Source organism: Callorhinus ursinus, unplaced genomic scaffold, assembly GCF_003265705.2.
Source record: "Callorhinus ursinus isolate GAN/ISIS: 27379988/994484 unplaced genomic scaffold, GSC_fseal_2.0 scaffold89, whole genome shotgun sequence".
Taxonomy (NCBI): Eukaryota; Metazoa; Chordata; class Mammalia; order Carnivora; family Otariidae; genus Callorhinus; species Callorhinus ursinus.
Window position 1 is genome coordinate 1,658,798 of NW_027397151.1, and position 13,193 is coordinate 1,671,990.

The 13,193-nt window shown below is 52.9% G+C and overlaps 1 protein-coding gene across 5 annotated transcripts in view; it reads right to left on the reverse strand.

Annotated features, from left to right (window-relative positions):
* Window positions 1–399: 399 nt before the first annotated feature.
* Window positions 400–13,193, reverse strand: part of SS18L1 (SS18L1 subunit of BAF chromatin remodeling complex) — a 28,560-nt gene continuing 15,766 nt past the window's right edge. Inside the window, exons 8-11 of one of the 5 annotated variants that reach the window (XR_003206460.2) lie at window positions 6,015–6,134; window positions 3,633–3,760; window positions 2,999–3,173; window positions 400–850 (exon numbers count right to left, since the gene is read on the reverse strand). Coding sequence is in view for 1 of the 5 variants with exons in the window: in XM_025864970.1 (XP_025720755.1) it covers window positions 3,147–3,173; window positions 3,633–3,760; window positions 6,015–6,134 (275 nt within the window). In the remaining 4 variants the exon portion in view is untranslated. Of the gene's footprint in view, window positions 3,174–3,632; window positions 4,058–6,014; window positions 6,135–13,193 lie in introns of those variants that run through there. The other 4 variants (XM_025864970.1, XR_012376884.1, XR_012376883.1 and 1 more) reach the window with 4 other exon arrangements.

Genomic DNA, 13,193 nt, shown 5'->3' on the forward strand with positions numbered 1-13,193 from the left:
CTGCCCCTGTCGGACAGACACCTGCCTCCCCCGTCAGACACCGGCTGTCCCTGTCGGACAGCTGTCACTGTCGTCAGACACACACCCACCTCCCCTGCCAGACGCTGGCTGTCCCCAAGACAGCTGCAGCCCTCGTCAGACACACCTGCGGCCCGCATCAGATAGCCGCCTCCCCCATCAGACACCAGCTGTCCCTGTCAGTCACCACCATCGTCAGACACACACCTACCTCTGCTATCAGATAGCTGCTGCCCCCCGCGGATAGACACCCACCTCCCCCGTCAGACACTGGCTGCCCCCGGTCAGCACCCGCCTCCCCCATCAGATGGACGCCCACTGCCCCCTCCATGATCAGCTGCTGGTCCACTGGTCTGAACACAAAGCACAGAAACTCCCTAGTTAGGGTGGTTTTGAAGAACCGGTTTATTCATACATTACACCAAATCATAAGCAATTTATGGGCGCCAAACTCTGGAAAAAAATGAACTGATAGGATGTTTTTCAGGAAATGTACTGTGCTCACAAATAAGACGAATCTGACCTGTTCAATTAATAGAAATGAAGGAAGAGCTCCACAAATCTAAAGGGGAACAGCAGCAGCGGTGCCACACTCGGAGCACCTGCTCGCACAAACACTGGCAGGACCGGGGGCCGCGAGCACCGGGGGCCATCCGGCAGCCCGAGTGCCAGTCCACCACGCACCAGGGCAAGGCTCTGCAGCCGCTGTGAGTTTGTCAGCACTTCTGGACACCATGGGCATGTCTCAAATCCACGGCCTGCTGGCGGTCAGGGACATCTCAGGAAGAATGGGTGCCAACGTCCAGGTCTTCTTTGCACGTCCACTGGCCTTCTGTGGAAGCAGTCACAGAAAACAAAGCACCATCGACCACACTGCACAAACAACTCACTTTAGCCTAAGCTTTTGCAAACATATTACAGAAGAGAAGATATAATATCTTTAATGAAAAAGAATTGCTGGCATCACTTTTCCCCCACAACATTACATAAAAATGGACAACACGTTAAATAAACATTCTGTTATTAATCATTAAATATATTAATACCAAAAATCATGTATAAATTAGGAAATAAATGTACAAACTATTTCACAAAGTGCTTTTTAAAATATATACACAACATTCAAGAAATTCTTAATGTAAGACATTTCAGATTGAAGTTTTGGGATAAGTTCAAGTGTCCTTTTCTTTCAAAAAGTATTAATACAGCACTTAAAAAAACCACACACACACACACACAAAAGGCATATTCGCAGATTGGCAAGGAATAAAACGACTTTCACAGTTATCTAAAATGTTTAACATTTTCAATGGGGAATTTTAGTCCCCTGATGAGTTTGCAAATTAGCTCTATGAAAACTGCCAAGAAAGAACAGAAGCGAGGGAGACACCTCCCTAAATGAAATTGCTAATGTCTATGTCATTTAGCAATTAAGAACTCTCATTTCAGAATTTAATATAGATACGTATTTTTAAGCCCTTACCAGTGTCAAGAGTTTTTAAAACCCATATGCCTCTAAGATAAACACTCCTATCCCAGTGCTTGTGTGATTCTGTCCCCACAGAAGAGGGGAAAATATCCTAGAATAGAACTGGTACTAGTCTGGGGCAATCTTTAATCTGAGCCTTGGTTCTTCATCAGTAAAATGGGAACAGTAATTGCCCCCATATTTCCCAGGGTGCACTGTCAGGATTCATTCAAGCAACAAAACAAAACAAAAACAACATAAAATACCTCATAAACTGTAAACCATTCAACAGCTCTGGATAAAGAACTACTTTAGACTTTTAAAACATTTCTGAAACTTATCAATTTAAAAAATCATCTTCAGTAGACCCGATATATCAAGAATTGGATTTTTTTATTTATTTTCTTGGTTGTTCTTAGAAGCATGTCAGCATTTATCCAAAGATGTGTTTAAAGTATTCATGTGGGTATTACTGTCCAGGTAGAAGTTGAAAGAATGTCTGTATTACTAATTAGTGAAATACAGAGTTTTTCCTTTGACTATACTTTCCCAAGTGAGCTGTCTTTAATGTTTGTGTAGCATTTAAATGGGATTTAATGTCCTAGGAATGTAAATTTACTCAAATTTTCCCATATAAAACCTTTCCTTTTCATTAGGAAGAACACAGTAAAATTTGTGGGATTCTTTTTAAAAATAAGATCTGAATTTCAGATATCTCTAAAAGAAAAGGAACGCTTGCTTGGAGATCTGAACAAGTAGGTCCTGGAAGAAGTAATATAAAACAAACAACTTGCCAACTGTTTGGAAAACTTGGTATAAATATTTTCAGTTATCAATTTAGAATTGGGCATATCAAATATCCCAATCCCGTAGGTGACCATCAGATAAACAAGGGCCGACGGCAGCCATTTCAGAGAACTACCCTCTTTCCTTCCTTGGGTTGGGCTAATTGTATGTTTGTTTGGAATATAATAATTGATCCCTCTTTACTTTTTAGTACAAACACATAGGACGTTCTGGATAAACACAATTGGCGAGAGACACAGGTAATGTGCGAGCTCTGGGAATGACTGTTCACAGCCTCTCCGAACGAAGCACATTTATCCCTTTCACTGTGTAACAGAAACTGACCCAAAACATAGAAGATGGCTTCCCCCCATGGAGGCACAGGAAGAGGCAGCCATCCAGGGGCTGTGGCATGTGTCCAGCTGCGGTGTAGCCAGAAAAAGACAAGTTTACAACCCACATTCCGACAAGTGTGTGAGGAGAGTCAGACCTGAGGCCCATTTACGTGGACACGCGGACTATGGCGTCTTGTAGCTGTGTCCCATTCCTGGGCACAGAATACTCTGATGACAGGAGGGCCCCTAAAACTAGCTAGAAACATCAAGGAGGGAGACAAAAAAGAGACAACCTCCCCATTGTATGGACATACACTACTATACACAGCACCAGATATGTCACACCATCAATGCGCTGTCTCTCGCCAGCAGTGCATGCTTGGCATCATACCCAGCATGAAATGTGCACGCTTCACATGCAGACGCTGTCTGGGGCCGAAGGGCAACCAAGAGGTCAGAGTTCATCAGAACTACCACCAGCCCGACCAGCCCTGGAGGGACATATGCCACCGCAAGGCTCTAAGAAGAGCGCTTTTTCCTTACTGCTGGTAATTTCCATACTGGCCCTGCAAGAGACCAAAACACATGTTACGCTTCCACAGTCACGAGTAAAAGTGTAAGACGGACCCCTCCCCGCCAAACCCAGGATTAGGGATGGAAGGAGGTATGAAAAGCAAGCAAGCAAACAGCTCTTCCCCCTGGGTTTCTGAAGGCCATCCGTCCAAGCCTGTGGCTGACTGAGATCAGGTCAGCGAGGCCCCTCACCAGCTCCTCCCAGTAAGGCCCCCCAAGGGGTCAGCAGCAGGGGTGGACACAAACTCGGGCTGGGACCCTGAGGTCAGAGCCACTCAGCCAGCCATGTCTGACCCAGGTGAGCAAACGTGTAGAGGTAATTTCTAAAAGCCTCACCGGCTCAGAGAATTAACATTCTGGAAGGGAGCCTGGCAGCCCATTCGTTCACGCATTACTCCGGGTGACCCCGAGAGAAACCTTTGTCATGTCTCCACAGACATGCTGGCTCTTGCCTGCTCATAGCCATAAGGCCGCTGCTGCTGGGCCGACGGGCCTGTCTGAGATGCTCTGTAGCTTCCGTACTGCTGGCCTTGTCCTTGCTGGTAGCCGGAGTACTGCGAGGCGGCTCCCTGGGCAGGCCCTGAGGACACACAGCAGCACCGTGAGAAGCACCCACGGCGTCCCCCGGCCCTCCGGGAGTGCCTGAAGCACCCTCCCCGGTCCTCCTCAACCTGCGATCCACGCAGCGCAAGCACAGCGAGTGTGTGGGCAAGGCTGCCCGCGGGTCCCGTCTGGCCCGGGCCGGTCTCCAGCACACCTGCGCTGGCTTCCTGGCAGCGGCGTGTCCGCCACGATGGTCGCTGCAAACCCGTGAGTTAAGCATCACAGCAGCTGCTGCTCGCGTGCGGGAGAGAGGCGGTGGGCATTCCTGTGGAAACTAAGGTGAAGGCCTTGGAAAGAACTGATAAAGGCCAAATAATTTTTCAAACAATGCTATTTAATGAGTCATGGTTGCAACGGGTTGAACAAGAATCTTAAACTGTGGCTTTCCTTCCTCCTATGTACCACCGTCCCCAGTGAGCTCAGCAAGACACCTCACGTGTCTTGGGGGCGCCCAGCCTGCCACCTTATTTTTTCAAAAGCCTCCCAGGTGCGAAGGCAGAGCCCTGCTGCCCCCGACAAGCTCCTGCAGAGGGGCATGCGGCTTGTGGAAGGAACGGGGCCCAGCTCTGCATAGGTGAGTGAATGTAGGTTTATACTTACATTCAACTGTTTCAGGTACAGACACACGGATGTTCTATGAACACTCCCAGAACTCACTCCTTTGATGAACTAATCCCATACGCATTCAGGTCATAAGAACGGCTTCTACCGTGTATTCTGAATGCTAGCCGTTTGCCAGGCCATCATGTGGTGGCAACCTTAGGCAGCTGTCCTCCTGTGATGGCAGCATCTAGAAGCACACCGCCCCCCGCCCCCGGGGGGGCACCTTGGGTTCTGGGGAGCGCAGCCCACGTGCATCTCAGGAGCGGGTTAGGACTCGGGGAGAGCCTCGTGTGGTCTGGGCTCTCAGCAGACACGACCCACAGGCCAGGGGTCGGGGCTGCACTGTTTCAGGTGGACCTGCCTAGGGGGATGAGGCCCACAGAGGACTGGGCAGATGTGCAGGCCACTATCCTGAGCCTGCATTCTGCCAGTCTCCAGTGGACGGGGCTCTCCCCTTGTTGCTTGCTATAGCCCAAAAAGCTCCCTCTGTCCACTTCTCTGTCCGATGGGCCTGGAGAACAATGCTTGTTGGCGGGCTCCACGGCAGAGTCTGTGAAGGCCTGCTGGCCCCTTCGCACTTTAGGGAATCCTCGTGGGGTGAACAAAAGCCAGCGAGTGGGCCAGCCCTTCTGGAAGCTGCTGCCAGACTAACCCATACGTGGACCGTCTCAGGTGACCGTGTGGGAATGGCTCAGAAAACGCCCACCCGCACCCAGCTCTTGGTCCCTAATGCAGTGCTCCCATCGGAGAACCCAGAGGTCCTGTGAGACATGCTGCTTCTAGGGCTAGAGCATGGAGAGCATCATCGTCCCAGAGAATAAGGAAATGCTCAAAAACAAAAGGACGGGAGCGTGTCAAAGGGCCTGGAAGAGCTCCAGCTCCCAAGAGGCAAAGCTGGACAATGTGAACCAAACAGAGAAGTCTGAAATATAACCTAATGTGTAAAATTAAGATCTATCAATACATATTAATAAGTGATTAGTAACTTATCACTAATTAATTACTCTGCCTTACAGAGAATTCCAAACAGTCTATGTAGACAATTCCTGCTTGAGTGTGGGCTGCACTCAGTGGCTGGTTTCCAAAGATTAGGAAAGGAAGAGGAAGAAGGGATAACTTGATGGTGGGGGCACCAGTCAGGGTCAACATCACGGGTAAGTCATGTTGATGTGGGATGAGAAGAACACGTCCCCCACGTGGTCTTTCCAAAGCCCACAGCCCAGTCTCATCCTGAGAAAAACCTCAGACAAGTCCAACCTGAGGATGTCCTACAAAGCACCTGCCCAGTCTTGCTGACGACCGCCAAGGTCCAGAAGGACAAGGATTTCCCAGAGGTGGTCCCAGCCCAGGGGAGCCTAAGATGTGAAACTAAATGTCATGGGGGATCCCAGGTGGGTCCTGGGACACAAAAGGACACTCAGGGCACGCAAGTGAGATCTGAGTAAACTGTGAGTTCAGCCCCCGGCAGCGTGCCGCTGTTAGTCTCTGACTTGGGACGATGGCACTGTGGTGGGATGAGGTGCGGTCCACACAGCTCTGCTGGAAAATTAAGTGTACTAGGCGCCCTCAGCACGAACGGCAGCGTGACCGTGTGTGGGGCCCTGTGCGGGAAGGCGCCTCCCCCTTACCGTAGCCTTGCTGCTGCCCGGGGTAGCTCTGCTGGTTGGGGTACTGCTGCTGGTACCCCGCCTGCTGCTGGGCTGTGCCCTGCTGGTACCCCGCCTGCTGCTGGCTGTACTGCGAGTTTCCTGTGGAGGGAAGGAGACACATGGTGCGTCTCTGGAGACGGAGACAGCTCCTCACGACGGGGATCCCTTGGAAAACCCCTGGACCAGCTCAATTGCTTCGGGGTTGTCTCTTTTCCGCAACAAATCGAATATGAAGATACAGCCAAAATGAAACAGTTAATACAATTTAAGGCTAATACAAGAGTTTTGGGCTGAACTGTGCCCCCCAGAAAGGTACGCTGAAGTCCACACCTCACATACTTGTGCATGTGGTCTTATTTGGAATAGGGTCTTTGCAGATACAAATGGTTCAGAGCACGTTGTACTGGACTAGAATGAGCCTTCTTATCAGAAGAGGGACATTTGGACACAGACACGGCGAGAAAGCCACATGACAACCGAAGCAGAGAGTAAAGTAACATGCCTACGAGCCAAGGACACCAGGACCGCTGGAGCTACCAGAAGCTGGGAGAGGGGTCTGGGGCGGACCATCCAGCTGAGCCCCCAGAAGGACCAATCCTGCTGACGCTTGGAGCTCAGACCTCCGGCCTCCAGAGCTGAGAGACTGATTTCTGTTGCACTCAGCGCCCCCATCTGCGACACCTTCCACACAGCCCTAGGCCCCAGGACGGCCGTGAAGCAGGCCCAAAGCAGCAACTCTGAAGGAAGCACGTTTCAGCCTCTGATCAACAATGGTTTTACTTGCGAAAAGAACACAGTAACAGAACCTGTAGACAGCTAAAAACACACCACTGAAAATGGAGCTAAAGGGCATCATGCAGTGTGGGAGAGGGAACGGGGACACCCTTAGGGTCCTGGATTGAGAATCAGGACAGATCAGTGAGCCCAGTATGTTCTACATGTGCACCCTCTTGGTGTTTACTCCTGCAGATCTATTCCATCGATAGGCTGGTAGGTGAACTGGTGAGAAATACAGTCTCACTAGTAAGGATAACCGTAGCTGCAGTTCTGGAACGTGACAGCAGGCCACCGTGCGTCCCAAGCAGGTGACAAGTACCCCGTGTACTTCCCTTACCACCGTGAGATAAGCACTACTGTGCACCCACTGTACAGATGGGGGACTGAGGCGCACCACCTGGCTGCCCAGCGACCAGCACTCAAACCCGGAGGCCAACAGCCCAGGACGGCCCCAGGGCCTCCAGAAGGGAAATTGAGGGACGTTTCAGTCCCGTGGCTGATGGACACGCTGAGGTGAGCGGCAGCTACCAGGACACTCCTCAGAGACCACTTACTCTAAGCTCATGTGTCCACACAGCTCGGAAGGACTCCGGAAGTTTCAGGACACACTCATTTTAGTGGCAAACGTGCACGCCAGGTACAAGGTTCCAGCTCAGACCCGTACCAGGCTTTTCCTTTGACTTTAGGAAACCGGTGCCACAGAGGATTTTTTTTTAAAGGCATATGTTTACCCATATATATTTTAAAAGTTTACTTATTTAAGAAATTTCTACAGCCAACATGGGGCTCGAAGTCACGGCCCCGAGATCAAGAGCCACACGTTCCACCGACTGAGCCGGTGAGGCATCCCCAAAATGCCTTAATTCTTATTTCCAAAAATCTAGCCAGCCAGCATCCATGCCCAAAGCCTCATTTTGGAAGAAAGCTGACAGTAAGAAACCTGGTTGAGGAGAGCAGTGAGGGCATCACCGCATCAGCACCGAGTGTTAACGGCAGTACTAACCACCACTCTCAAGTCTTCCTACAAAGTCGTCTTGATGCAGGTCTCAAGAGCTGCCGTTTTAGACGCGGTGTGGGTATTAAGTTCCACTCACGGTTTTCAAAACACCTTTACAAAAAGACCAACTTAAGTCTAGTTTCATTTTCTTTTGAAAAGGCCTTTGTTCCTCAACTGTGCCAAGTGCACCGGCTTTAATTTGTCATAAGTTCAGTCCTGAATCTGTGAAAGACCCAGTTCTCCAGCAGGAGGGGTGTGGGGGGGACCAGGGGCCTTCACTCGCCTGCAACACCCCACAGCAGACGAATGGCCGGTCCAGAAATGGCAACCCCCTTCTCTGTGGGGGATCCATCGCAGACCCCGTGGACCCCGAGGCCGAGGGCAGAGCCACAGCCTGCACGCACCGCGTGCTCTCCTCCGCACGCACACACGCACGCACCCGTGGTCCGGGGTCAGTGATGACCTGGGCACAGCCAGGGAGTGTCGGTAACCGCGGAGGACACAGGACAGCTATCAGGCCGTCGGTGATGAAAGTTGTGTGAATGTGGCCTCTGGCTCGGAAAACACCTTCTCGTCCTGTGCTCACCCTCCCGTGACGGGTGAGGACGGGATGGAGCGACATGAGCGACGCGGGCGGGTGACGCGGTGCGGGGGTGCACCTGACCTTCTGACCCTGCGCCAGGGGGACCCCGTCGCTGAGACTGGGGGAAGCCAGACTGAGAATGGGGGAGGGGACTATTACAGCTGGCTCTTTCTTTCTTTTAATCAAAACTTGTCCCAGAGCCTGGGTGGCTCAGTCGTTGAGCGTCTGCCTTCGGCTCAGGTCATGATCTCAGGGTCCTGGGATCGAGCCCCACATCTGGCTCCCTGCTCGGTGGGAAGCCTGCTTCTCCCTCTCCCACTGCTGCTCCCCCTGCTTGTGTTCCCTCTCTCGCTGTCTCTCTGTCAAATAAATAAAATCTTAAAAACCACACACACACACAAGCAGATCCTGGAGACGTAGTTTTTAAGGAGCAGCCTTACCGAGAGCTATGGGTTTGCTGTAAAGGCTTGTACCCTCCACGGGGACTTGAACTGCAGCCACGAGGAAGAGCAAGCGCACCAGCACTCTGACTCCAGGGCGAGCCCCCCCTGCGGATCCTGCACACCCACCGCGTCTCCGCAGGTGCTCCTTGCTCCCTGCCCCGGGAGGCCCTGAGCTCTGAGGGCTCCTTCCTCCCAGCCCTTCCTTCCAGCCGGTGCAGTTGCCGCAGGGCGGCGCGGACCCCGGTGCATGGTGCGTATCTTAGCTGACGAGGGCGGCAGAGACACGGTGGGGTTCTCCAGGGCTTCAGATGTTCCGGTCTGAGTATTCTCAGCCTTCTAGCCCCTTTTGCTTTTTATATGGTAATCGATAAAGGAGTTCATTCACATGCACCTGCCCAGCTGCAGCCTGGCACACAGTAGGTGTGCAATCAATGTTAGCGAGGATGCCTCTGAGAACCAAAGCTCTGCTCCCACATACCACGGAAAACCTTCCCTTCGCCAGAGTCAAACCCAGTAGAAAGGGGGCCCGCATGAGGAACGTGGACACAAAACAGTCACGGGAACCAGCGACCTATCGGTTCACAGACGCATTCGATAAAAACTACTTCTCGAAACAAGGATGTGCCTCAGGGACACCTGTGGGCTGATCCAGGAGGAGTCGCTGTCCCTGCTCTTCTGAATGTTCACCCACAGGTGGGGAACCGGTCTCATGGGGCAAGACCCTGGGGACACCCAAGACGACAGCGCTGTGACCACGGGGCTCGGGGGCGCGGATGGTCTGCACGGCCACAAGGTCAGGCTACTTGGATTTTCAGGGACAGCCAGTAATGTTTAATATTTTTAAATTTAACTTCTGCACAGGCAGATAGGCTCGTGTGACTGAGAAATGTAAAAGTGAATGCAGCCCCCCCTTCAAGAGGTTCAGGGAAGAAGGCTACCTCCAGCCCTGCCGGGTCCCCAGCCCCGCCCCCCACCCACTGCCATTCCTACTGGTGTCCTGGGGATCTTTCCAGAATTTGTTTAGGGGGTGCACGTGCAAACAGGTATGGTCTCACACACAGGCAGCACCCCTGACACCCTGGTCCTCGGCACCTGGCCTGAGCACCTGGCACAGTCCAGGAGAATCGGCCACAGCAGCCCACAGGGAGCTCTGCTGCTTTTAACAGACACAGTGACCGGTGGGCACGTCACGGTGGATGCAGGCTCCGTCCAGTCTTTGCTACTGCAAACCTCACAGCGACCAAGTGCAACAGGATGCCCAAGCGTCCATGGCGTGCTCGGCAGGGCCCCTGACGGCGACCTGGGTCTGTCTGGCTCAGTCGGCCCCTCATTCCCTGATCCTGCCCGGCTTGGCCTACCGTGCCCTGGCCCCTTCTTGGCACCGGCCCTCTGTACGCCAGCGCCCTCTCACTCTGGGGGACCACACAGGGCTCCTGTCAGATGCCACCTCCCGTGAAAACCCCAGCACCAGCCACCTGTGCTCCACAAGGCTCCGCATCCTGCTGTGGGATTAACGTAATTCCTGGAAACGTCTTTATTTTGGCTTCCATCCATCCCCTCATTGTTTCCACTTGACACCCTCCACCTCCGTGGGGCCACAGGCCACTTATGCACATCTGTCTTCTCAAAGCACACCACCATCCACCTCTCACACAAGACCTGGTAATGCCACCCACTGTGGGGTGACCTGGCCTCGTAACACAAGTTTGGGGAGTCCCAAGTAGGGGTCCAATTATCAAGATGGAACAAAACGCTTCCAGGTTCAGGAGGAAACCATGCCATCTGCCACACTTGCCTTAGAAGAGGTTACTAAGTGTTCTGGCAAACTTTCCATCAATCACGGAAGGCAAGAACGTGTAACCCAAAAACGAAGGTATGAAAATGTGCACTTCGAAGTTCAAAAGGCACATCCTGAGCTTGTCTTCGGGGCAATGGTTTCTGCCTCGGACCCTCACTTGGACAAAGCAGTGCTGGAGGTAAGCAGAGGCCCCTCCTGGTGGGGAAGGCTGAGCACTGGCATATCCAGGGAGGAGGGGAGAGGGCAGGGCTGATGGAGGAGCGCTTGTAGGGAGAAGCTCCAGATGGCCCCGGGGTGGTGCACCTCTTCCCGGTAGGCTGAGAACAGCAGTGCAGACACCTGAGCACGCCAAAGTCTACCTTTTACACACTGAATTGTATTTAAAATGGCCCAGACACACAGGTTTTTAGCCACGTAGGGCCCCCCGGCTTGGTGTACCTGGTTAAATGTCACCAGCAGCTGCTAGCTACAGGCAGCGGGTCAGTGCCCTGCAGCAATGGGCTGCTGGGCCGGAGCCAGGCTGCTGAGTGCTTCTCCCCAGCACAGGAGCACTCCCCACGGGATGTCCCCTCTGGAGCGTGGCCCCTGGCCGCAGCCTCTCCACAGGTCTCCCGCTGCGAAGGGGCGCCCCCTCACGCGCCCTGTCCAAGCACCATCCAGGGAGGCTGCTTGGGTTCTGCTGCCCGGCACGGGCACATCACATCAGTCTGAGGTCCCTTGAACCTCCTGTACTCATGTCAGTAACATGGGCCGGCCAGCACAGTCAAGCACCGCAAAGTTGCCATTAGGCCAGTGTCCTGTCTCGGGAACGGTCCAAGGTGAGGGGATGTGATGCACACAGAGAATGTTTGCTGACACCCGTCTTCAACAGTGGACGCTGAGATGGAAAGCAGCCTAGGTTTGACTGGAGAAGAACAGTATTTGGGGTAACTGTGTGGATGGGGGAAGGGCCAAGGTGGTCACAGGTGGGATCACTGATGAGTTTACTGTGGTCATTAACAGAAAGCAAGACCAAGGGCAGTTGTGGTGACTGGGAAGAGGCAGGAAGAAAGCGTTACCTGCTCACTACGAATGGCCAACACTTAATCAGTCCCTAAGAATAATAAGGAACATCGAATTACCCACAAATAATTTCACTTTGAGATGGCTGGTATGTTTTGGTTCTCTCGTTCTATATCCATTATCAGGCTTCAAATCCAGCCAGGGGTGACAGCCAGGTCACTGCACCAGCTTTGGGAACAGGAGGGGCCAACACAGGCAGCTGCTGGGGTCGGGGGAAGACCTGCCTCACTGGGTGACTGCACCAGACACAGGCCATCTCGGGGTCTCAGAGCCAGACTCCCCGCGACAACAAGGCTGGGTCTGAGCCATGTCAGCGAGTGGTACCCAAACGTGGGGACATGGGAAGCCATTGCTGGGAAACACTTGTAACTGACCCCAGCACAGCCTTCTGGGCGATTCTCCTGTAGTCTCCAAATGTCCTATAATCTCCTAACATTGTAACTAAAAAACAAAACTGTGCGTTTAAAACCATATGGCAGTTCTTCAAATAATTAAGCACAGAATCACCCTATGATCCATAATTCTACTCCTGGGCGTTAACACAAAGGAAATGAAAGCAGGGACTCAAAGACAGATCTGCACACCCACGTTGCCAGCAGCAGGATTCACAACAGCCAAGAGATAGAAGTGACTCAAAAGTGTCCGCTGACAGATGAATGGCTGAGCAAACCATGGTGCATCCACACAACAGAGTACAATTCTGCCTCGAAAAGGGAGTCCTGACACCTGCTACCACACACACGAACTCAAGGATGTCACGCCCCAGCGACACAGGCCGGTCAGAATGACAAACATGTAGGGTCCCACTTACGTAAGGACCTAGGCTCATCACATGCAGGGACAGACAGGAGAGCAGTGGGTGCTGGGGGCGGCCCGGGAGCCAGGGTCTGACGGGGGCGAGTTCTGGAGACGGACGATGTGGATGCATTTCATGCTACTCAACTATACACCCAGAAATGGTTTCAATGGCAAATTTTGTTGTATTTTTAGTGTAACTCTTTTAAAAAGCCACCCAAAACATGTGGATTCACAAGCTGCCTGCCCATCTCATGTACCTTGCTCGTGTTTCCTTCCCCGGGGGCCCTGCTACCAACCCTCACACCGTCCCCACTTCTGACGCCCGGACCGGGAAGCCAGGGCTGAGCCCGCTGCCTATGACTTTAAGGTTTTCTCTTCTCTTGGGGTCTCCCAAGGACAGGGGGAAGTACCTTTGCTCTCTGGGGACCCCGCCGAGAAGCGGATGTGCAGATTTCTCCCCAGTTGTGTGTGCTGACCTCACGCTGGAGGCCGGACGGTGGCACAGGTGGGAGTCTTTGCAGCGGGGGAGACAGGTGCGCGCCAGTCACGGGCTTTCTGTCGCTACGGCCGGCCTCTCTCCACACTGCCCCACGCCACCTCTGCCGGACAGCCCCCAGGGCAGCACCACCGAGGGATGCCGGGGGAGGGGTGGTGGCTGCTGCAGGCTTTATCGGGCCAGCAGGTGTTGGAAGAAATGCCC